Source organism: Lonchura striata, chromosome 7 (genome assembly GCF_046129695.1).
Source record: "Lonchura striata isolate bLonStr1 chromosome 7, bLonStr1.mat, whole genome shotgun sequence".
NCBI classification, from domain to species: domain Eukaryota; kingdom Metazoa; phylum Chordata; class Aves; order Passeriformes; family Estrildidae; genus Lonchura; species Lonchura striata.
In genome coordinates this window covers 23,675,031-23,699,841 of record NC_134609.1, presented here as the reverse complement: position 1 = coordinate 23,699,841, position 24,811 = coordinate 23,675,031, and the positions used below count along the sequence as shown (strand labels likewise).

At 41.4% G+C, this 24,811-nt stretch overlaps 1 protein-coding gene across 1 annotated transcript; it reads right to left on the bottom strand.

Annotated features, from left to right (window-relative positions):
• Positions 1-16,696: 16,696 nt before the first annotated feature.
• TECTB (tectorin beta) lies at positions 16,697-24,591 on the bottom strand. The gene is made up of 10 exons (XM_021526024.2): positions 24,516-24,591; positions 22,604-22,794; positions 22,069-22,211; positions 21,916-21,988; positions 20,470-20,573; positions 20,307-20,390; positions 19,958-20,120; positions 18,101-18,170; positions 17,236-17,268; positions 16,697-16,749 (listed from the first exon to the last, which is right to left on the bottom strand). The coding sequence occupies exons 1-10, from the start codon at positions 24,589-24,591 to the stop codon at positions 16,697-16,699; spliced, it is 990 nt and encodes a 329-aa protein (XP_021381699.1).
• Positions 24,592-24,811: the final 220 nt, after the last annotated feature.

Sequence of the window (24,811 nt, the reverse complement as noted above, 5' to 3'; positions counted from 1 at the left end):
CAGAGTGTGGCTTTAATAAACAGGCGACACTGCACCCAGGTAACCTTTGAACCTGCCTTGCAACAGGTTCAAAGGTAAAAAAAAAAAATTATTCCTGATCAAATATAAAGAGCAATTTTGGCTGGTTAGAAATGTTAAACATACAAGTCTTGCACAACAGTGTTAGAAGAGAGCAGCTCATTGTGAAAACTCACCCCAGCCCTGTGAAAGGTGCAGCCCTGGGTTTTTCATAGGGCTCTCATTTGCTCCAGGTGTGCAGGGGCACCAAATAAGTCTTGCTTCACTGAGAAAAGGTGCCTCTTAGATTGCTTTGAGCAAGCAAAGAAATTTCAGTATTTTTCACCAGATGCTTTGTATAGAGTCCTGTCCTTAACATGTCCAGCCATTGAGGCACAGGTTTTCCTTGCAGCCCCAGGGGTCTGTGAAGTAGCCACTCCTTTGGGGCCAGGGCTCTCAGCACCATTGGGATGTACAGGGCTGGTAATCTCACCATGGTGCTCCTTCCCTTTTGACACTGTACAAAGGTTAGTGCACTTCCTCAGCTGCCAAGTAGACCAAGCCTGTTTTGTAAGAGATTTTTTTGTTTGATTTAAACAACTATGGTTTTGGTTTGGGTTTTTTTTTTTGTTTTGTTTTGTTTTTTTTTTTTTTTGCCTTCCTGTATCTCTGAAATGGGAATAAGAGTTCACCTGTACTTAATTCTGCTTGAGAAAGTTGTGAGGTGAGGCATGCAGGCTGGGCTAGCAGTTGGAGCTTCCTGACTTGGCTTCCAAAGGCTGTGGATATCATCTTTGGAAGATATTTTCTGCACATGATCCAAGAGATAGGGCTAAATAGCAGCTCTTTCAGCACTCACTTATTAGAGAGCATCCAAAGGAGGGTAACAAAGGTGGTGAAGGGCCTTGAGGGGAAGCCGTAGGAGGAGCTGCTGAGGGCACTTGGTTTGTTCAGCATGGAGGAGATGGGAGCAGCTTCCTCGTCACTGGGAGAGGAGAGACAGGCAGCTCTTCTCTGTGGTGACCAGTGACAGGAACCAAGGGAATGGAAGCTGTGTTAGGAGAGGTTTAGTTTAGATATTAGAAAAAGGTTCTTCACCCAGAGGGTGTTTGGGCACTGGAGCAGGCTTCCCAGGGAAGTGGTCACAGCAGTTCTTGCAGAGTTCAAAGAGTGACAATGCTCTCAGGCACTTGGGGTGACCTTGGGAATGGTTCTGTGCAGGGTCAGGAGCTGGACTCGATGATCCTCATGGATCACTTCTAACTCAGAATATTCTGTGATTCTGTGACTGGTAAAGATAATAAAGCTTTTGTTGATCTAGGTCTAGTTTGTCTGGTGCTGAAATTCGACTCCTGTATGGTATCTGAAGAGTAAATTAATAGTAACACTGTTAACCTAAGAACTTAAGTATTCTTAATTGGTGTGAGGGAACCTGCCTGTATCAATGGATATGAATAAAAGTGGAAGTACCTGTGCCAGCACAGCATCCTACACCTTCTGGCTGCAACCTCCTCTTAGATTTTAGAAAATGCCAGTTTAAGGAAGATGAAAGGACGGTTTTCCAAATTTGGTGCAAGGAGGTGACACCAATGTTTTAGTCTCTTGGCTTCTGTCTGTGGTGCATCTTGCATGTGGGGAACAAAGCAGTTGATTCAAGGTTTTTACAAGGTATGCAACAGATACTAATAATCAGTAGTTGGGCAGGTCCCTGTTCAGCCTGAGTGGATATTGCATCATCAGCTCAAAAGATCTGGAGTGACTGACACCATCTATGGTTTTGGTTCCTAGATAATGTTTTATAAACCAGTAGGGGTGGGGGAGAAAGGTGGGGAAGCATAGCAGAGTCACTTGAGAAGGGAACAAAGCCAATTACCTGAGCTGGCTGTATGTGTAAAGCTGTAACTGCGTTTCCTTCTTCACTCTTTCACTCTGGTACATAAAGCGCATGGCATTTTACCTCATTTGAACAGCAAATTAATCCAAGTTGTGGTGTTTTGTCACCTTTCACCTATACAGTTTATTCCTAATGAATTAAAACTATTCATTAGTTCACTGTTAAAAACTGTGAACTGAGCCACTTGGAACAGTGAGTGTGTCATCCTTGAGGCTGGCAGGGGAGGCTCTTGGTCAGATGTCCTGCTGAACTGCTAATAGTGGGTAACCTTTTTTCAGCTTGTTTTGAAAGCAGGCATGAGAAAACACATTCATAAGTCCTGGAAAACAATGGGCTATGGTCTGTAGTGCAGGCTTGTCTCTGTACATCATCTGTGCTCCCTGTGGTTTGCAAATCAGTGATGCTGTAGTTTGTGATTTCAATGACCAAAGCACACAACCAATGACATAAAATAACCTAGATCAGCTGTGCAAATATCACCTATGTCCCAGTTCTGAAAATGAGGAGCTGAAGGCAGACCGACAAACACCAGGTGTTTCTTTCATAAGATTGGAAAAAAAACTTCAGGTAATGAAAATAACATTTTTTCCCTCAAGACTTAATTATTAAGAAAATGGATGACAAGTGCCATGATGAATTCTCTGAAAGTTTGCAGGGGTTCCATGAATTTTAACAGGCTAGTTATTTTTTGAAGTCTGAGCAGGTTATGGCTCAATATTTATTCAAACTATTACTTTTTGACAGAAGTGTCTGCCTGCATGGGGTTTTCAAGATGGTGAGAATATGTTTTTTCCTTTGCTATTTGTTACAGGTGACAAAGATCAATAGTTTCCCTTCTTTGTTTAAATCCACTTTCTGTGCTGATCTAAAGTATCACTGTTCAGATTATTACATCCTTCAAATGTAATCATTTGCCCCTTGTGTAATTCACTTGACTCTTGAATAATAAAGAAAGGGACCAAAAGGTAGCACAATAAATTAAAAAGAGTGTGTCTTCCAGCCTTCTTTGAGCTCCATTACTGAATGGAGGATTCAGAGGTATATTTTAGATACCTGCCAATAAACATACAACTGTAGGATACCTCTGAATGCTGCTTAAAAGTTATTCTTACTGAGGTTGTGCAAACAGTCTGAGCTGTGAAAGAGTGGAGCTAAAGGTCATTGCTACACAAAGCTGGAGTTTAATCACTTCTAGGTACCATATAAGAAGCCCTTTTTTTATTGGTCTTGTGAAATCTACTCAAATGCAATAGGCTGTTAAATGATAAACACAAAATAAACTCTAACCCTTCAGCTTACGTAGTTGCCCTGACATAGTAAAATTTGGTGCCTGGATATTATAAGTAATTTTTATTGTGTTAAAACATTTGTGTGAAAGGCACAGATGTGTCATTGAATTGTTTTAACAACTAAGGAAGTTGCATGTGTATTTGCAGTTGCTCTGTAGTGCCCAAGAACAGCTGCACATTACTGTTGTTGCAGGATGTGGCTGCTGCATAAAATTGAAAAATCTGAGTGAATTTACTGCTCCCGTGTTACCACTGACCATCTTGCATTCTCCTCTCTTCATGCAAAGTTGGGTGATGTATGTGCCTCTAAGTGTCTATGGTTTTAAAACCAGACAAAACAGAATGTTGAGATAACTGTAGGTGTGAAATATATACAAGTATGAACTGGTACTCTCTACCTTGCAGGGGAAAAAAGCATCTGATTTCTATCTTGACCTACTGACTCTAATCATAACAACTGACAGATAATTCTACTGATTTTACTGGAAACTTTTTAATGTTATAGAGCGTATTTACATCGGTATATTTGGGATCAGAATTTGTCCTCAAAAGACTAATTCTTCTGAGCCCTGACACAAAAGAAATATTGAGCATTCATATCTTCTGTTCAATCTGATAAGATGCATAAATGATCCAAAAACTGCAGCAACTGATTCATTTGCTCAGAAGTTTTCAAAGTCCAGCTCTCTTGTTCCACTTACACATTTCCTTGAATATTTTGCTGTACTGCCAGGATAAAATGTGGTCAGCATTAGCAGACATGAAAGTTTATGAACAGAGACTTTGACTATTGACCATTCAAACTGGAAGTAGGAAGATGGAGAAAATCTTCCTAGTGACTTTAGACTTTGGATTTTCATACTAATAAAAGGAAAAAGCTGATGTTCCAAGTGAGCAATACCTGATGTATAATATTTAGAGGAGGAAAGTTTAAAGACCACTTGGATTGCTTCTAAGTGTTATCAGTGCTTTAATTTCATTAGGTGGCTAAATTCTTATTGAAACAACTAAATTCCAATTTTTGTTTTTAAGATAACAAGCTTTTGATGTTGCAGTGGTAAATACAATGGTTTGCTAAGATGTCTGTTGCAGTCCTCTATGTGTTGTCTCTTGGACCTCATCTGTCCACCTGTGCTTAACAGAAAGGATAAGCCTTAGAGTTTAGCTCTTTTTCTGATATTCTGAGGAGTTTGAGCTCCATCTCTAGTTTAGAAACTCTTTAATACAGGGATTCTTTTTTTTTTTCCTTTCAGGCTGAGATAATGTCGTTGATGTTGATTACCCATAATTATAAACCAATAGAGGTTCAGCCTTTAAAATATGACAGATTGTTATAGAAACAATGCAGAATGCCTGAAATTTCTGAAACCTTTTCCCTTGTTCTGTGCTTCAGCTGAAGCCTTGACTGAGTCAGCTTTGGCCCAATTAAAGACCAGGTTAAATATAAGAAGTTCAAGACATTGTAAAATGAGGTGTCCAGTGCCTTCGTGATTTTATTCTCTAGTTTTCATTAGGTACATAGATTTGAAAGACCAATGAATTATGCTGTTGGATCAGTACCAGCATGGTCTTTAATTTCCACATATGTATTTCTTTAGAAATCTGTGTAAACAGACCACTGGAGCTAAATTTTAGAAGGTTTTTGAGATCAATGTCATACAAGATCACAAAAAGAAGCATTGGTTTGAACTGAGAATTTTGATTTTAATTAAGCCTCTCTTGTTGAAGTTGCTTATGTAATAATCAAAGCACTTGTATTTTGGCACCTAAAAATAGGTTCAGAAATGCAGAGACTGTGTTTGAGGTTGTTTCAATAGCACATGTGGGTTTTCAGGGTTGTAAAGATAAATAATTTTCAAATTCAGTTTTGTGCCAAGTGACACTACTGACTTTGAAAAAGCCAATTGCTTGACTAAAAACCCATAGTTGTATATTGCAGTTCAGGGGAATACATTGAGGAAAAAAGGTAGTGATATTCAAATTCAGGCAATCAGTACTTCCTGTGGCTAAACTGTAACCTCTGGGTCATGTTTAGTAAAGGTTTGGAGCAAGGTGAGTACATGACTTTGCATACCTGATTCAGTACAGGGTGATTCAGAATCAGCGTGTGATATATGGGGTTGTAAATGCTCCAATGCCCTTCAAAGGCATTTCCTCTGCAGTCACTGCAATAGACTTGCAAAAGGGATGAATCCGATGCTTTTTAAATTGAGCTGCAGCAGATATGATTGTCAAAAGGTACTGTAGGTAGTCACAAAAAATGACTAATCAGATGTGTCATGGTGAGCACTTAAGTACAGACACTTGTTGAATTTCCATTGTGTTCAGTGTGACTTCTCATGTGTTTTAAAACTAGCATGATTCCAGATTTGTTTTGGACAGAAAGGATCTACAATACATATGTAACAAGAACATATTTCAAGGGATTTATCTTGGGATGGCAGCAGAAGTGTGTGCTTTTCCGTCCAGGAGGAGAATTTCTACCTGTACTGTATAATACAGAATGTTACTTCTGTTTAGATGGAGAGAGATGAACACCGCTACTACTGAGGCAATCTTGGACTTCACTGCTAGTGGTACTTGCCTCATCCTCAATTATTGTTTGACTTTCACATATACCTAGTTGTTTTCCTTCTAGCTGAAGTGATAAACAGTATATGATCTCCTGTAAAATCTGAGCTGCCCTGCAATATATAGAGCCCAAACTTAGGATGCCATTTAAAAAATTAAACCAAAATGCTCTGATTAATTAAGATTACTTAATTAATATCTGGTGACACATAAAGAAGTTAGAGCCAGCAGAATATAAAATGGAATAAGAGGAAAGTATAGGGTCTGAGGTATGGCTGTGCTGCCAGTTGGTGACAGCACATCTCATTTTGCCCTTCAGTGCCACTCCTGCCTGTCAGTACTGCAATAGCTCTCGCTCTGGTGAACCTTGCCAATGCTTTGGTTAATGTGCCAGACACCTCTGAGCTTGTTTGGGCATCTCAAGCACCTCGGAATGCTTCCTACCCACATGGCAGCCAGAAGCTGGGCTCAGCTCTCTGGATTGCTGTCAGCAGCCGTTTCCGACCATTTGTCCTTGGGTAACTTTAGCCCAGCTTTTGTTTATGTTGATTGTGTTTGCAATGCCTGGGAGTCTTCTGGTGTCTTCACCTGTCAGGCTCAGCAGGAGAATGTTTCATCCCTTTTGGACCAGGTTGCTCAAAGGCTGATGTGGAGTATCTGTTTCTATGGTTTGCTTACTTCACCTTCCAAGTCCTAGGATTCTGGGGTTTGAGTATTTGAGAACAGTGCTTGGACCAATGTCTCCCCAATTTCAGTGTGAAATGGGAGAATGCTGGCATGGGAGAAGGTTTTGTCTAATTTTTGACTCAGACTTGCACCTGTCTTCTTTGGTAAAACCCAGTTTGACTGCTACTTTCTTGTAGATGCTGTGTTCCATTTCCAGGTTTTTCTGGAGAAGTAAGACTATTGCTCTGAGGAGCCAGGAGGATTTTGTCAGGGGGTCTGTACCCTCTGGCATTGTTTGTTCTGTGTCTGAGCTCACAGGTTACTGCAGTGCATCTCACTTTCTCCCTCAGTATAAAGTTCTGACATTCTTGTGATGACCCCGTGCACCCGCCAGTAGTTGCTAAAATGACATGGGACTTTGGACAGCAAGCTGGGAAATAGGGCATAGAGGAGATTGAAAATTGCTGCCTCTCTGTAAGTCTTTTGTGTAAGTTAACATAGTATTAACACAGTTTTCCTGTGACTTCTCATCCACTTGTGGGGAGAACTTCCTTTGATACAGATTGCTTTGTGCCTGTGCCAGATCTGGGAGCATAATTCCTTCTGCTGGGAAGCTGGTACTTTTTATTAGGAAACTGGATGGAAGGAGGCTTGTTTGGTAATTATAACAAATGACAGAAGGGTAAGCACTTAACAGCAAACTCAGGCAAGTAGTGCTCTTCAGCTGTACTGAATTTGAGTCAGCTTTTTTTTCAGTCAGCTCTATAATTTTCTTTTATGCATAGCTGATTTCTGTTCAGACTGTTTCCCACAAAGTACTCTCTAGAAGACCTCAGAGCTATTTAGGAAGGAGTTTTATTTGGTCTTTAGCAGTTTCAGAAAGCTGAACCCTATTTTGCTTTGAGGATCTTTCAAACTTTAAAAGGCAAAAGAACAGTTTTAGCTGAACAGAATTGCATTATTATTTTTCTGAAATGCTGAAGCACAATGTCTTTGCTTAATTTCCAGCAGGGCTTGGTGTTTTGCAATATGATTGGCTGCAGTTGATACCAGCCTTGAGAAATATTTTAACTAGTCAGAAACAGACTGCATTTTCATCCTCAGTCTTGTAGATCCTGGGGTGGCACTTCAGGCACTGGCTCATGCTGCCTTGAGTATCTTTTAAGCCTGAGGCAGCACTGCCAGGATTAATCTCTGTACCATGGGATGTTACTGTACTTGGGGCTGCTTGGAGCTCCTGGGTGTTTCCTCTTCTTTGGCACACAGCCTGCTCATTTCTCAGCCTTTCAAACACAACACCCACCATGGTGTAGTTTGCCCCAAAACTGTGCTTTGAGCTTCTCTGGCAGTCTGCCCATAGGTTTAGATGAATTAGCTATGACTGCAGTCACAGCATTTTGACTCACTCTGTAGCAATTCAAAGAAGGTGCTTCCTGGTAGAGGTATGCAATGCAAATGCTAGGAAATATTCCTCCAATACCACATCTCTGTTTATAACTGGTAGCATCCAACTTCAAATCTTCCTTGATGAAGTGATGGCATTTAAGCTGGGCTCATGTCTCTAGCACATAAGGAAATCTGTCTCTCCGTTAGCAGGATCATGCAATAAATGCTGCAAATACTATAAATGTCAAATCATCATCATCAGTGAGAAATGGATCATTAATTATATGAGCTTTAGGCATCTGATTCTGAACAGCAGAGGAACACTTGAAGAGTGTTGAACTGTTCAGTCACTTTGTAAATACTAAAAACTGCTAGAATATAGTAAGCAGTGTCTGCTCCATATGTTGTGCATACACTCCACGAAAAATATTTTTTCTGTGGCAACACCCTCTGTTATGCTCTTTTGGCTGCTGACATCCTGAGCTTACTCATGTTTCAGCCCATGGTGTGGAGTGCAGATCATTGCAAGACTTCCTCCTGAGATGCTGTCACGTGCCACACTTCATTTCATACACCCACATATTGTTGTAAAACCTTTGGTGTAAGTAATATCATTAATTATTCCATATTAGACTAATACATCTCAAACCCCTCTTGTTGACCAAATGTAAGGAAAGGGTCCCATATTCCCACAGAGCAGGAGCTACTATAGAAGGTGCTTTGACTTCAGCCTCCCAACACAGCTGGAGGACAACCCAAGGCTCTGGAGATTCTGATGAGTGCTGGAAATGATGAGTCTTTCTTTCCTTTCCTTTGCTTCTCTTCTATTTCATTCAAAAGTGGTGCACACTGGTGTTTTTAAATTGCGTTTTTGCAAGAAGACACATTAGGAAACACTTCTGTAACACCCAGATGGATTTTATCTCATTTGCATTCTCATCTCCAAATTTTGCAATCAGTGTTTGCTTAAAAAAAAAATTAATAAAAAAAAGAAAATTTAAAAAACCCACTGGAGTCTAAGGAGGTATATCCAGGCAGCAGAACTGATGGCTTCATTTAGCTCTGTTTAGTCACTGGGGCACATAATATTCTATAGTACTACTTCATTACTTGAAAAAATAGCATCTGTGCTGTTGCTGGGATCCTTCTTTTTATCTTGTGTGTTGAAGTGCTATTTGCTTTCTTCCAGTCTTGCAGTAATTCCACATGCTCTTCAAAAATACATTGATTCATAATTGCATATATTTATTTCCATGTATCAAATAGTTGTCATAGAACTTAAGAATTTAGAATTTTTATTTCTCCTATCTCCATCCCCTTTCTTTTTCTCATTTCCACCCCAAAAGTGCAAATGCACCAAGCAAGTGGTCACACAGTAGCTGTTAGTCAAGACTGGTAAATGGAACTAGATATTCTAGAGAGGATACTCCTCACAAATAAAACCATAAAAATCCCCTAGCATCTTTTAATGAGCTTACTATGAAAGATCAAGAGATGCATTATGACACATGAGAGAGCAGAAGAGATCAACAATATCATTGAAGTCTTAACTCTGTGGCAAAAGGGAGTCATTAACTTCAGCTAACCTTTGCCCAAGAAATGGATAAAGCAAGCAAATTTAAAAAATATTTTCTTTAGCTTATTTTTGCCTTAAGTCACATACCTCTTTCAGTAGAATATCAGTTGTTGTTTCTTTAATCTCCTTAGCACTGTTGTTAACTTCCTGCTTTTTGCTATTCGATCTGCTTACTCAACCATCTTTTATACTGAGACAGCTACACCCTCACGTAATAATAACTTGTTTTTATGCAGTGCATTCACCTCAGTGATTTACCCAGCCTACTCACAACCTTACAAACCTGAAGACACTGTTTTAATGGGCTGCTGTCTACCCTCTAGTTGTCTAATCTATTAGTGGTTATTTTTTTCTGTGATTTCAAGATTACTTCCAGTGTGGCTTCAAGGATTCACAGTAAATGGTATAGATTTACTATAGGTAAATATGATAAAGAATTTCAGTCTGAAATTGATTTTTCTTATTCAATCAAAATTATTCATATAAGGACTTTCTCAATGAATTTACTTTGACAGGAGAATTTCCATATGCTTGTCAGAAATCAAAACTTTTCTAATGGAGGCTCAGTGTCCAGACTTAACAGAGAGTTTAAAATGGAAGTAAATTACTTTTTCATCCAGAGCCCTTGTGATTGTTGTTCCTAGCCATCTTAAGACAATGCATTTAAGTGACTACCAGAATACCAGAGTTTGGGGGAAGTCCCTCTTGTTTCTTCCCCAGTTTGCATGGCCAGAAGCTTGAGCAGTTGCCTGCAGAAATTGTTATATCTTCAAGGCAGATCTTGCTGTCATGTTTGACACCCTTTGAACGAGGCCCAGCTAGAGATTGTCCAAGAGCAGCTAATGCAGCTGTTCCTGCTCACATTGTCCAAGAGCAGCGAATGCAGCTGTTCCTGCTCACATCTGCCTCGCTGGGCTCCTCTCAGGTGGCAGGGAGAGATTGGCAATTCCCCGTGCTGCCACAGGGCTGGTGCAAAGGGCACGGTGAGCTTCTGTGGAAGAGTGGTTAGCTTTCATCTTGCAAAATTTTTGCTTGCTCAATTACTGTTTTTTCATTCCTTACTGACCTTTTCCCAAGTCAAATGATTTTTTATTCTTTTTTTTAAATCAAAGACTTGAGAGCAAAACTTGTCATCCCCAAATATAAATCTTTATACAGACATACATCATAGGGAAAAAAAAATATTTTTGCTGACTGGCTAATAGTTTCTTAGGTAATACATGATCCCTTTTAGTTAATTCTGTCTGCTGATTTGGATCACTGTCATCTGTTGCATCCTTTAACCTTCCTGCAAGCTCCTCAGTTTCAGTATGGTCCCTTTCAGTGTGAATGTCAGGCCAAAAACATAGAAATTTTTTGTTTGATTTAGGTATTCCAGTATTATAAAGATCAGCCATGTTTTGGTAGAGAAATTTAGACGAATATATGTTAGTTGAAGATTTGGGAAAACCACATAACTATAGCTTTTTCTGGAGCTTAACAAGTGCTGTGTGAAAATCCTTCTGAAGCTGCCATGGTAAGAAATGCATTACATAAAATATGCAAACAACTGAAATCTGTGGGAGGACAATAAATCCAAACTGACCTACAAGAAAAAATAAGTCAGTGGGAATTGGGATTATTGAAGATGATAAAATAATTCAGAGTTGTACTACAGAATAACTTTTTCCTTTTTATTTTCTGGCACAAAATAAAAGGCTATCTTCTATGACCATCTTTAGTTCTGACTGAACTATCCCTGTGTTTTGGCATGGTCAGACAGTAAAGCTGGACAATGTGACACTTCTGTCAAAATTGCATCCCCCCTGCACAATTTCTTTATAAACATTCTCTGGCAGGACCTCTGCTGCATTAGCTGGAAGCTCACCTGAGGTGCATATTTGGGTTTTAACAGTAAATAAATGCCTCCTAGTTAGTTATGGCTAAGACACAAGTGTAAGCACTTGGTCAAAGCAGTCTGTTTGTAAGGTAATATGTGGTTCCCAAAGACAATAGTGTTTCCAAATCTCTGTGGACTCTGTCCTTACTGTTAGTTGTTTAGAGGATGATTTAAATTTCTTAGCAGTTCTTGTAGAAAGCCTGTGAAGCCTTACAAATAGGAAATGCTCCTCTTGTGCAGCCTACCCATCCCCAGTGGGATCAACAGCACTGAAGAAATATCTGTTATGTCTCTGAAATTCCTGAGTGCTGTGATTCCTTTAGAGACAGGCCATGTCCCCAGACAGGAGCTAGAAGAGCCTCCAGAAGCCAACAGCCAGCTCTGGCTGCAGGGGGGTGAGGTCCAGGTACAGTGCAGGGCAAGGACTGCCACCCACTGAGGCACAGTGGCACACCTAGCACAAGTGTGGGGACAAAGATGTTGATGTAAGCTTCCTCCCAGGTTATTAACCTTTGAGTTTGATTTTATGTTAGCTATGGATAGTTGTGATTTGTTACTGGGTGTCACCAGGTATATAATAAGTTGCGTATCAGAACGCTTGAATTTATTGTATTGATTTTATGTACATATGGATTTTCTCTTTCCAATACAGATAAAATAAATGCAAAATTTGCAAGTTTTCTCAATTCACAATTCATTCTCAGAAGTATCAGATCAATCTACCTATTTTTTTCTTGATTAATATTCTGTTGGTCCAGTAACAGTCCCCTCTAGTGGAATGAGTGCCAATTTGATATGACACCCTGCCATGACCTGTTCATGACATTCTTTACTTGTCAATTTTTCTCAGTTTGTAAAGGGAAGATTAAATCTTCCAGATGAATCAGTTTCTGGTCTTAGAGTACTTTGAAGTATTCACTATAAGGGGATAGCACAGAAGTTTTGGGCATGGAGACAGTGAGAAGTGCTCAGAATGTTCTTATCAGCCCTGATTAATCACCATGCAAATTTATAGTGCTGGGCAAACATTTCATGGTGATAAGATGTCTGTTTTAGTATGAGACCTTTGCTTTAGCATTAGGCCTCAGCTTTAGTGCTCTCCAAGCTGTGGGATCTGTGTCCCTCACTTCCTGTCATGCCTTACTGCATCATTTGCACTCTGCAGAATGTGCTTATGGAAAAGCAGAATGAAATTTAAACCTGCAAGATCTTCTCAAAACACATTTCAGGGCCATGTTACTGACAAGTCTGTGCTACCTATTCTGGATTGTCTTTTTATGATAAAGTTAATTAATATACGTCCTGATTGTCTGTGTCTGAGGCAGGTTGATGTGCTTGCTCCCGGAAGAAAAATGCTGATGTTATTTTTCTGTTAGGAGCAGGTGATGTAAGCAGAAGAGCAACAGGGTAGGATCCCTTCCAGTGGATGCTTTGTGTCAGTGTGTAAATTCTCAGAGAGAGATGATCTGTGGGAGGAGAGTGTTAATGTGGATGAGACCACATGCAGAGAAAATTTAGCAGGGGAGGAGGCACAGGTTGCAAAGAAGCAATCTGGGAAGGCTGGAGACTGGCTGCCCCCCAGAGCAGCAGTTTGCATTGCAGGTAGGCTTCATTCCATGGCATCTCACAATATTTCTCTTAGAATGTTATACATAATAGGTTCTAATATACCTATTAGGTTCTAATACCTATTAGAACAAGAGCATATCTAAGATAATTGTTTTTAAAGACGTATACTCTAGGTTTTTGCTGTAACATTAAAGTTAAGAAAAATATATTGGAAAGCAGGGCTGGTGTCTGCCTCTCAGTGCAATGTGGCTTCAGATGGAAATCAGGACATTCTTCTCAGCTGTGTGTGCCTGACTGCCAGGCTGCAAGAATTACTATTTATTTCTCCGAAGCCACTGAACTTGACCTTTATAGGGCTGCAGTGATATGCCACATGAAAGGGCCATGGGGCCAATCCATCAATAGCTATTTTTTAACTCTGCACCTGTGAGCTGCCTTTTGGATGGAATAACTTGAAAAGACTTGATCTTCAGTACAGAGTGACAAGTTCATTCCTAGTACAGACCATGTATGATGTGTTTTGTATGTAGTGAGACATGATAATGTTCTGAGGTAGTGTTTTTCCTTGTCCCTGACTTGGACATTTAAACCAAATGTCATGGATTTACAGAATAAATATATGAAGTTGGTATTTAAGTGAGGATTAAGACTGGGGAGTTTCTATACATGGCATCTGGATCTGGGACATTGCCTGTGTTTATATTGTGTAATGTATTGCCAATTCTGGCAGCACATGCAGTGTTTACCTCAGTGTGCCACAGAGCTGAGATCCCCTGCAGAAAGGCTCTCAGCCCTGATGTGCTTCACCTTTTGCAGGGCTGCCCTTGCAGGGGTTGCACAAGGTGGGCATGTCAGGTCAGACCCAGCCTGGCATCTCTGCAGGAGGATCATGAGCATGTCCCCCAGAAAACACCTACTGAGGCTTCAGTCTAAAGTTTGCATTTGAAATTGTGAGATCCCAGCACAGGATATGAGGCATTAATGATTGACCATAATTAATTCTGATTTGTCAGTCTCAGTACCTTCTCCTTCTTCTTTACAATTAGACATAGGGCGGCAGGACAGTGCAAACAGTACTGCTTGTTTGGGAATACTAAGGATAGATTGTCCACAATGGAAGGTACCAGCTTGTATTGTGGCATACTTGCTAATTTTGTGTTAGATTTGATTCATTCTTTCATTGGCAGTTTTTGTTGGACCTCTTCTGAACTGTATTTGCATCTGCAGTGATTGTAAAATAAAGGCCACCCAGGTTAATGCTGTTTACCATTCACAAATAAGAAGTGAACCTTTATTTAATGAACAAAATATTGTGTAAAGTGTGTCACTGTACTGGCAACATTGTTCTGCAACCTGTGTTGTTATCATCTTGACGCCTGTGTGTGTTCATTTCTCTCCTACTTAGTGTCATGACCTCTATGACCTTGTGCTTCAGCATTGCAGTGCCCAACTGTGGGAAGGAAAGCATGCAAAAATTCATGTCTCATTAGAGTTTATCCAAATGGAAGGAAAAACTGGGACAAAGCCCAACTGGAATCTTTGTGGAGACAAATGTTGGGTTCTAAACAGATTATCTGTGTCCTCTCTAAATAACCTTCCTGTCCCTGTATTTCCATGGGCAGACTTGTGTTTGGCTTTCAGATGCAGAAAACAAGGCAAGCATCTTCATGCCCTGACTGGAAAAGATCCATTATTTTAGTCCATCTGAAATGATGATGTCTACCAAACTTCATATTGTGCTAAAATCTTTCACAATCATTGCATTTTCTGATACAGGCATAAATAGTGTTTAGTAGAATAACTAGTGATGAGCCATATGCTAGGTTAGGAAAAAAGAAGGTGGATTTTTTTTAATGCAAACTATTTATGATGGACAACTTGTGCTTTCTTTCGGAGCAGTACTTCTGGAGCTGAAACGCGTTCCTGTGTTGCTGCCTTCTCCGGCAGCAACAGTCACCTCTGGCAGCTGTTTTTCAGTTGTGCTTTGATTGTTTTTTGCAACAAACCATTGTGTTTGTTTGTTTTATTGGCAACAAACCGTTTCTGGACTGCAGGGAGCCAGGGATCCCGAGCGGAGCAGGCAGGAGGGAGCACGGACGGGAGATGTGTGTGCCACAGGCTCCATCCCACGGCCGGCGGGAGCGGCCTGGCAATTCCCAGGCGCATTCACAGCGGCTGAAATCCTGCACGGTTGGTTCCAAAGCCACACTTCTTGCATAACCAGAAAGGAATTTACCTGCCAAGGAAACTGGCTTCGAGGCTTTCTGCACAAAATAGCCGCGATAGGAGTGCAGTGAACGTTGTAAAAGCGAGGCAAAAGAAACCGGCTTTGAAGAAGGACAAACATTTGAAGAGGTAAAAAAGCCGCTTGGAGGTGCTGAAACGCGGAGGGGGGCAGAGGAGAGGGAGCAGCGCAGCACGGTAGGGCGGAGGGCGATTCTCCCGGCTCAGGGTGCCCCTATATTTATATATACATATATATATATACACATCCTATCTATATGCTATCTATACATCCGGGAGCGGCAGCACCGCGGAGCCCGGCGCGGCTCCGGACCGCGGGCAGCGCCCTCCGCCCCCCGCGCCCTCCGCACTCCGCGGGCTGGGATCGCACCGGAGCCCCGCCAGGAGAAACGCACTGAAATGTGCTTGTTTTACCGCTGCGGGCAATGGATGCGTGTTCTAGCTCCGCGTTGTCTTCGTTACAATGAGCTTTCACCAAAAATGAGCGCTATCGGGGAGCTGAAAATCCTTCACAGAGTTATTCAGGAGGCTCCCTCTCTACAAACAGTCGTAAAAAATCTGTAATGCGCTTTTTCTTCGGTATGTGCAAACACAGGTACACCCACCGTGTTCATTAATTCGAAGTGTAACAACTGTAGTCATTCTTTCCTCTTTCACATTTAGGATCCTGTAAGTTTCATGGAAAAAATCTAAGATGTTTCTGGCGCTTAAAAGGGTTTTTTTCAATATTGTTCTAGTAACTAATGGAATTAAGGATTCTACTGTTATGCTTGTTGGGGAACTTTTTAATGTCCTGGTATTTCCTGCTTTTTATAAATCATGATTTCCCTTTCCAGTGTTTTTGTCTTACTGTTGTTTCTCAGGGATAGACCTAACCCCTGGACCCCACTGTGTCTGCCACTGGCTATGTCTTCAAGGAAGTGAAGACATCGTTTGTTTTCCAACCTCAGATGAGCTCAACCTGCGCCCACACCATGTAAGCATCCAGCACTGAGCCTGTCTAGTCAGCAACATGTCCTACTGCTACAGTGTGCTCTACTTAATCCAACCAATCAATACTGACAACACTGACAATCAGGATAGAAATGTCAGGTAATGAACTCTGAGCACCTTCTAATTACTGCTACATGAAAAGCACCCTTTCGCTCCCATCCTTGCATGTTAGGTTGGTTTTTGTTTTGTTCAAAGGCTTCACAGAACAAACTGGGACTTTGCAAGACCAGGCCTGGAGGGGAGTTTGGTACCACACTGGGACTGGCAGGGAAGGGGGACCCTGAAGGTAAATTTGGCATTGAAAAATGCTGAGTTTGCACATCTCTATAGTCTGTGCAGCAACAAATCCTATTGCCATCACAGCTTTTTACAAGGAGGTGCTGGCAGAATACATAACCCAAGGGTTTTCACTAGTTCAAAATGCCAGCAGAGACTTGGGAGAAGCAAATCTGCTTTGGGACTTTCCAGAATTTGAGGCACAAAGCTCATGGAATGTTTTATTTATCTGGTGAAATGGTGCACAAGGATTTTTAGTGGCTTTCCTTTTTCCTCTGTAAAATAAACATCTTTAGTAAAGAAGTCCAGGTCCAAACGGGATCAGGGAAAGTTATGAAATACAGCTGGGCTGCATTTTATAATAAAACAGCAGAAAATCCAATCACGAAAAGTAGGTGGAAGATGATATCTGCAAGACAAACACAGACTATATGTGAGTACTTCCCTGTCAGCTCCCCTTCACCTTCTCTTCCCACCCCATCCAATAAAACTCCATGCCCTAATGTGGCTCTGTCAACATATCAAATGTTAACAAATAGACTTTGAAAGGTGTATTTCAAAGCCTTTCCAATCAGAAATGCTTTCAGACAGCCTGTTAACCCAGCAAAATATGATTGTTCCTTTTTGGGAAGAGGGTGTGACAATTAGACAAAAAAAGATTGTTCCGTATTGGAAGTAATTGCTATGATTTTATTGTCTGGTGTGAGGATGTACCAAAGAAGGAAAATAAAGTATATTACACTGGGAAATAAAATATGATTTTGAAATGGTCACTCTTCTGTCAAATTTATTGATATTTCAGGTTTTTTCTTTGAGCTATGGATTTTATGTTGACAAAGACACTCAAAATCCATATTTGGGATTGATACTTTCATTGTCATACTTTTCTGTTTACCTGAGAGTGTGTAAAATCTGGATAAACCTTTGCCTATATAAAAGAGGAAAAAAAAGATTACATCAGGATGATGTTAAAAATAGGGTAAAGTGCACCAGTGTGCTTTGTAAAAGCAGAACAGAAAACATTTGTCACCTTTTGAAAGTCTGATTATTTCTTCCTCTTGGATTTACTGTTTGAAGTTATAAAAGGATCCTCAGTTCTTTTTCCTTCTTACATCGATGGGGGTTTACTGGTGCAGCATAATGGATTCTAATAATTCTATTGTATCTGTATTTGTAATTTTAAATTGGCTTTCAGATTGGTGCAGATACAGTTAAAGGGCTCTAGTGAAAACATTGTTCAAAAGAGTAACCAGCTCAGAGAGAAATCCCTGGTGCCTGCAGGAGGCAGCAGTTGGAGGAAACAGTTGTTCTGCAGTGGGGAAGGCTGATGTGCCATGAGTGTGTCAGGAGGGATAGGCACAAAGCATCCTTGTAACACATGAAGGTGTTGTGGATATGCTGAAGTACGGACCCACAGTGTGAGGAAAAACCTTCCTGCTGCTCCTGACCTGCCTCCCACTCCCGTGGGAGCGTGTCTGAGTGCTGCTGAGGTCACGGGCAGGTGAGCAGAGCTTTCACTGCCAGCTCAGTGTGCCAGTGGTTTGGCCATTTATCATAAATGCCAAAGGGGTGCCTTGAGTCACTTGGCAAGTGAAGAGAATTTCACTGAGCTCTTCTGCCAGAGTCAGAGGGGACCAGCTGCTGTTGGAGACTCCTGCTGCCCCGGGGGAAAGGGGTCTGGCAGAGGGCTCTGGCTCCCTCTGCTCGCCAGCTCCATTGCTTCCCAAAGGGAGGAGCACCCCAGGACCGCAGGCACTTACTGCGCACGGTGATCTCGGCCACCAGAACCCCTCCGGTTTGCTCCGCGCGCTGCTTGCGCTTGTCACATGTCTCAAGAGAGCAGAGAGAAAGCCATGCATACCAAGACAATTAGAAATTATTAAAAGAAAAAAAAAAAAAACGCAGGCAGAATTCTTATGTTTCCAACCAAGGAAATTGCTGCATATTTTCTAGGGAGTTTTGGTTGTTTTTGGTTTTTTTTTTTTTTGTTTGTTTGTTTGTTTTTTTTTTTTTCTGCTGGTAATTATTGGGGGTTTTAGTGCAGGAGAGATTTAAAGAGTCTTTACAGTTCATTTTCTGAAGATTTTTGGTGGGCTTTCCCACCCTGCTTTAAACAAAACTCCTGTCAAGAAGGGGGAAATTGAGCTCCATTTGTTTAACCCCTGACCTCTGTGAAGACTTCTGTGGCTGTTTATTGCTGATGATAATTGTTGCCCATTAGGTAGAAACAGGAAGCACCAAATCCTTTCCATATAGAGCAGCTCATGTCCAGTACTAATGATGCCTGTCACAGCTGACAGGGTCTGTATTGGAGGCAGTGTTCTGCAGATTAAAGGTCCCTGTGCATCTCCTGACCTCTGCAGAGCCTCAGCTGTGGGCATTTTTATTACAAACCCAGCATGTAGTAATTCTGGTTATGAGTTTCTTTTAAGCACAGACCACCAGCTTGGTTCAGCCTTAATTGCAGGAGACCATCAGCTGCATTTATGAGTGGGAAGTGGACTCGAGGGATGTGGCCTGATCTAGCAATTATCCTGCACTGGAGGGTGAGGTGGGAATTCCACACAGTGCCCGAAAGGATGATGTAGGTGTTTGACAGTACTGCCAGAGGGGCACATATGAAGTAATGGTTTTGTGTTTTCTTTCAACTCTGATCTGTGGCTGGATAAAAAGTTGAAGAAATCATGAAAAACAAACAACAAAACCTAAGAGTTTTTTCCTGTTACCTTTGAAACTTAGAATTTCTAACAATGTGTTTTTGTCAAACATGCAAATTTTGCACAAGTCAGTTCCTCCTGCTTAGCACTGAGGCTGTATAATACAAAATGCTGTATTAATTTTCTCCTGGACTAAGAAAGTGTTAGAAAGAAAAATTGGGTTCACCAGGAATGAACCTCTCCAGCAAGAACTATTTGTTGTTGAAATGACAGCATATTGGCTAAGGAGTATTTTGGGCTTTCATTTCAGGTTAAATAAAATTCTATTTCATTTCATGAGAGAAAGAATGGCAAAGCTCTGACTTGGTGAAGGGTGGAGAGAGAAGTTTTTAAAGAAAAACATTTTATGAGCACCTGCCCTTGTTAAATTATGTGCCTGTATAGCATACTCCTATCTAAGAATACAGGAATCCACTCTTCTATCTCAGTTCCTGCACCAGAGACAATTTATGTATTTTATGCAGAGTAGGATGTCTGCAAGAGCAATAACTTACTGCAGCATGGCAGAGAGGACTTTCCTTGGGAAGGGGGACTGGGAGCTTTGAGGCAGGTTCTCCGACTGCCTCCAGGCTGCTCTTAGCACAAAGATACTTGGTAAAATGAAAAAATCTCAACTTTCTAATTTTTTCCCGGGCTTGCGTTGAACTGTAGCTATTTGTCAGGTCTGTAGTCTGGGATATTGACAGGAGCTGAGTTTTTCAATGGCTACCCTATTTCTCAATAGTTTTAAACAAGTTTCCCAATGTTGCCTGTGGCACGCCAGGGGTCGGGGTGCACAGCTGGGTTCACAGTGCCGCGCCTGCATCTGCTGAGAGCCCTGGTGCTGGCTCTGCACCTCGGGGAGGGCTGGCAGTCCTGTCTGACATGGCACCGTGTGTTTCCCCAGCAGGGAGGCCTTACCACGGGGCAGGAGAACTTCTCGCTGTCGCAGACGTGCGTCTCGCAGTGCAGCCACACCTTGGACAGCTTGGGGATGTTGCGGAAGCGGAAGGCGTTGAACTGGAACGTGGCCCGGTTCGTCTTCCCGTTCTCGTGCACAAGGATGGAGTAGTCCGTGGCACACCTGTGTCGTGTGTGGAGGAGCAGTGTCAGAGCCCCCATGGCTTCAGTGAAACATCTCCTGAGGTGACAGTCTAATGAAAGCATTTGCCCTGCTGGGGGCCAGCTTTTCCTTTGCTCCCTATTCCCCACCACCATCCTCAGGGCTGGGCTGAGTACAGGTGCTCCCCTGGGTCCCACCAGCACCTACCCCTTGGTGATCAAAGGCCAGTGGATCTGGTAGAAATACTCTGAGGAGGGAGTTGCCCAGCAGTTGTTGAGAACAACTTTAAATCTGGGGAGATACAAACCCCAGATTAGCAAGAAATGTCCCAATTGCCAATTTATTACTCATTCCTCCTTCCCTTGCCTACCTGTCACTTAAGCCCTTGGCTTCCACTCCAGCAAATATGTCAGAACCAATTTCAGATGTTTCAACCACAAAGGGGGCTTCCTTTATACTTGAGAACTTGGCATTCTTTGGAAGACAAAGACAAAGGCATAATACATTACTCGTAACATGCAAAGCACGGCATGATTCCAATTCAGACACCACTGGAGAGATTGACTCCAGAAATCTGGGTTCTTATAACCTGCAACCTCCAAAATCTACACTGGTAGTAGGAGTATTGGAAACCCAAGATGGTATTTAAAAATATTTTTATTTATATTTGGTGTATAATGATGATCAGTGACAGAACTTGCTGCTGTTTGGGTTGGAAAATGTATTGCAAGTATTCCCAAACAGCATGGGTGGGAAGCAAGCTTGCTGCTGCTGCCTCTGGTGGTGGAGAGAGCTGGTGGGAGTGAGAGAGTGGAGATGAGTTTGTAGGATGGGAATGGGGTCAGAACATGGCCAGATGTTGGAGAAAAGGAATGAAATCAAGCAGAAATCACTCACAAAAAAAAAAAAAAAAAAAAAAAAAAAAAAAAAAAAAAAAGCCAGCTTGCTGAACATGGAGCAGCATGGTGCTCAGGTGAAAAGTTTTTGTTATAAATACACTGAAATGCCTACCTTAAATTCCAGTGCTTCTTGTTGGGTAAGATGGAAACAAAGCTAGCACCAGAATTATACAAAGAATATCAGGTTTAGTCCTAGCATTGGCTTACCTAGTGGTAAATACTCCTTTTACCAGGCCTATAATTTTAACACTGTATGTTCCTAGTTGTGCTTTTTCCAACTGTGCTAAAATAAAGAAGCTGTTTTGGTGCTTTTGACTGTGCTTTTGTGGAGAAAAAATTCCAGGATTAGGAGCTGGCTGCTCCAGCAGTGCAGTGGAGCTATAGAGAGGAGAGGGATGCTTCAAAAGATCTAACAGATATCAAGGGACAATATTTTGTTGGCAACAAAATTCCAGTATGACCTAAAGATCTGTGGGGTACATGAAATATCTGTCAGTGAGAGGACCAGGGAGAAAGCTACAAGAGAAATGCAAGGAGCTTTGCTGTGTCTATAGAGGCTGTGCAAGGCCAGGAGTATGTGCAGATTCATGCTGCTCTTGCAGTGGGACTACACACAAGTTTTGATTTTTCTTCTAAAACCTGTCAGCAGGATAGAAATGTACCTCTCAGCAGAAAAATCTGTCTGATTTTGAGGGATTAAAAGAACAGTTGACATGTGTCTGCTCTGTTCACTTTAAGTATATCCCTGTTAATCAACAGAAAGAACCCCTGCCAATCCCACTGCAATTATCTGTTCCAGGCTAGAAGTGTGCTCCATGACAAATAAAAGTCAGGAGCAGCTGCCCTGTTTTTTCCAGCTCTTCAGCTGAAGCCTTTGTAAGGTAAAGGTGAAGGTGTGAGTGGCAAAGAGCACTTACAGAGTAGAAGTTGAGGGACAACTGGCTTTCAAATGAGCCGGAGCTCCCGTTCTTCACATGGACAGTGGCCACCCTGGGGACAGGACAAAATTCTGCATGAGTGAGGCATGGTGGTGAGGACAGGGTGAGACACACTCCCAGAAGAGGATGTACCTTTGGTCAAAGGCAGCCTGGTTCACCAGGTAGTTGGCATTGTACGTGCAGGTGAATGAGTAATTCACAGGCTGGTTCTTCACAATCACTGAGGAGTCATTGGAGACGATGGAGTTATAGAAGTGATACACGGGATTCTTGAACTGTGAATGGTGAGACACAGAAATGTGGGCAGTACTGAGTCCTTGAAGCATCAGGAATGTACTTTGAAACATGAAGACTCTGGTGTCAAAACAGCTTCCCCCAGGAAACATGGTTTGCTAGCTCTTTATATGCTGTGCTGCCTATTCATATGCCTTACTAAACATAAGTTCTGTGTAATACAGGTGCACAGCAGACTAATATCACGAAGCTTGTGAGTGTTTTGCCTGGAACTGCAAAGCACAGCTGTGTGATTCTTCCTTCTCTTTGACTCTGCAGTTTCCCTCCTTCTTCCCTTGGTACCTAAAGCTTACTTCAAGCTGAAGAGGATAGGACTCTCTCAAGTGAGTGCAGCCATTTCTTGAATCAGTAATTCTGACCTTCATAGTCTTACCTCTGACTGTGTGCCACAGTATGATTTGTTTTTAGGTGAGAGGTCTGGGATTGTGAATTGGTAATATCCTGAATCGTGGATCCCATTGTAGCAAATGCCTCCAAGTGCCAGCTGATTAACCTCCCATCCATAAGGACACTCTGGAATTCTGGTAATGATGGTTTTAGGATAGCAGTATACCAGAATTACATCTGGAAGGAAAATGATACACCCGGAGTTATTCAGTAGTAATTTCCTTTCAAAGAGGTGGGCCCGCCCACTTACTTTCCATTGGGCTTAACCTTCTGTGAACAGGGGTGTGTGCTGGAAGATCCCCTAATGAGAGCAGCTTTTGCTACACAAAATGGACCTTTAAGTTGTTAAATTCTGTCCTCTTTGGAAGAGTTTAGCCTTTGCCTTTTAATCAATGCAAAACTTTGTGAAAATTTTTTATCTTTCTAGAATAGCTGATTGAAAAGCAGAGACACTGCTGAGAAACCTGAAGTAAAAAAGACTGCACTGAAAATGTCTCATTAATTTATGCTGCAAAGCTGGCTTCTGTAACACCACTGACTCTGTAAAAATAATATTGGTGAGGTTGTTTGGTAGGCTTTGTAGATCTGCACTGTTTTGTAATGGTGTATAGATCTTGGCCACAATAAATAATCTGCTTTTTCTCTTCTTGGACTGGCACTGTAGTGCTAGCACAAACTGAATTTTTCCAATTGTCAAGTCAAAAGCTAAGATTTAAAACTGAACTGAAGAACCTGGACCTTCTAACAACAATAGGAAATGACCCAAACTCCCAGCCCTGTTAACAGCAGTGCTGTGTGTTTCCAAACATGGTGATTGCTAATACACACATGAATGCTGAGCACCATTACAGACAGACAGATTGCTTCATGCTAGCAGAATTGGATATTTTTGACAGGCAGATCTAATTTGAACGTCTGATGGAAATAAGGCCAAATATTGACTAACCATTAGTGACCTGAAAAATGAGGAAGACTTATTCAGTTACTTCTTTTAAAGCCCTTGCCACTCTCATTTTTTATGCTAAAAGCCTCATTTTGCAGCCTTTCTATGTCTGCTAGGGAATAATCTGGGAGAGTCAACTAGACTTCTTAACAACTTGCTTTTTTCTGATTAACAAACCTTTAGCACATGCAAGCTGAAACTGCTTGTGTTAATGCTCAGATTTAAAACTGGCAACTTGAGAGCTGTGAAAATTCCTTTAGTTAAGAAAAACTGCTCGTGCAAATAAAGGTGCTGAAATAAATGGCTAGAGGGCCAAATACTTTAGATATACCATGAAATGACCGACAGCATTCTGACAGCAGTCATGCACTAAAAAGCAAACACTAAATTGAGGCATATTGCAGCAAATTTCTAGAGCACATTTTGTAATTATAGTGAAATCTACATTACAGGTCTGTCTGGCACCAGATCACTTCAGTTTGTAGGCACTAATCAGTGTGCAACTACCTTCAATGATTTTTGTATTTTTCTTGCTTTAATGTAACAGTGTGGTTCAGGGGTTCAGCCCAGCACATTCAGTCACCACTGGCAATCTGACTGTAGTCCGTGGGACGAAAGCCCAGTTTGGGCAGCAAAGATCTGCTGCATCTGTACTATTACAGAGAATTTCTAATTGCTTTTGTTCCCTTTGCTATTTTATGCTTTTGTGATTAACTTTCCTGCACTATGGTTATTCAGAGTTAACTATATGCCTAATTCTTTGTGGGGTTAGGACTTCTATGGAACATTCTTTACTGTGCTAGCTAGCTCAAAGCAGGTCAATAAAAGAAATGTAAGGATTAGCTCTACAGAACCCACAGTTTAACTTTCTGGAGGAAAACATTTTGATTTTGAATGAAAAAAAAAAAAAAATTTTGGCAGCTTAATTACAGGAGAAGATCACAAGTTATTTTACCTGCTTTATTTGGGCTGCAAGGCCCTGCAAGAGCTCGAGCCAAGATGACCAGCAGATAAATAGCAAGAGTCACCATTTCTTGCAATGATCTGAGGATACAGGAAATAAAAGCTGAAAATGTCTTTAAAAGTGGAAATAAAAACAATGCATTGTCTGCAGTCCTGAGCTTCTAATAGCTACTGTTAAAATGTCCTTTTCGCAGAGAGAAAAAATAACATTACTGATATCCTGTCACCCAATGTAATTGCAACTACAGGGTAAATCTTTCAAAGACCATTGCTATTACTATGTAACTA

Excerpts from the sequence above, each read along its gene's own strand:
- TECTB (XM_021526024.2), bottom strand. The coding sequence starts at position 24,591 with ATGGTGACTCTTGCTATTTATCTGCTGGTCATCTTGGCTCGAGCTCTT. Across the intron at positions 21,989-22,068 it reads CAGGCTGCCTTTGACCAAAG|GGTGGCCACTGTCCATGTGA; the intron begins GTACATCCTCTT and ends TCCTGTCCCCAG. Across the intron at positions 18,171-19,957 it reads AGAAGTTCTCCTGCCCCGTG|ACATGTGACAAGCGCAAGCA; the intron begins GTAAGGCCTCCC and ends TGCTCTCTTGAG.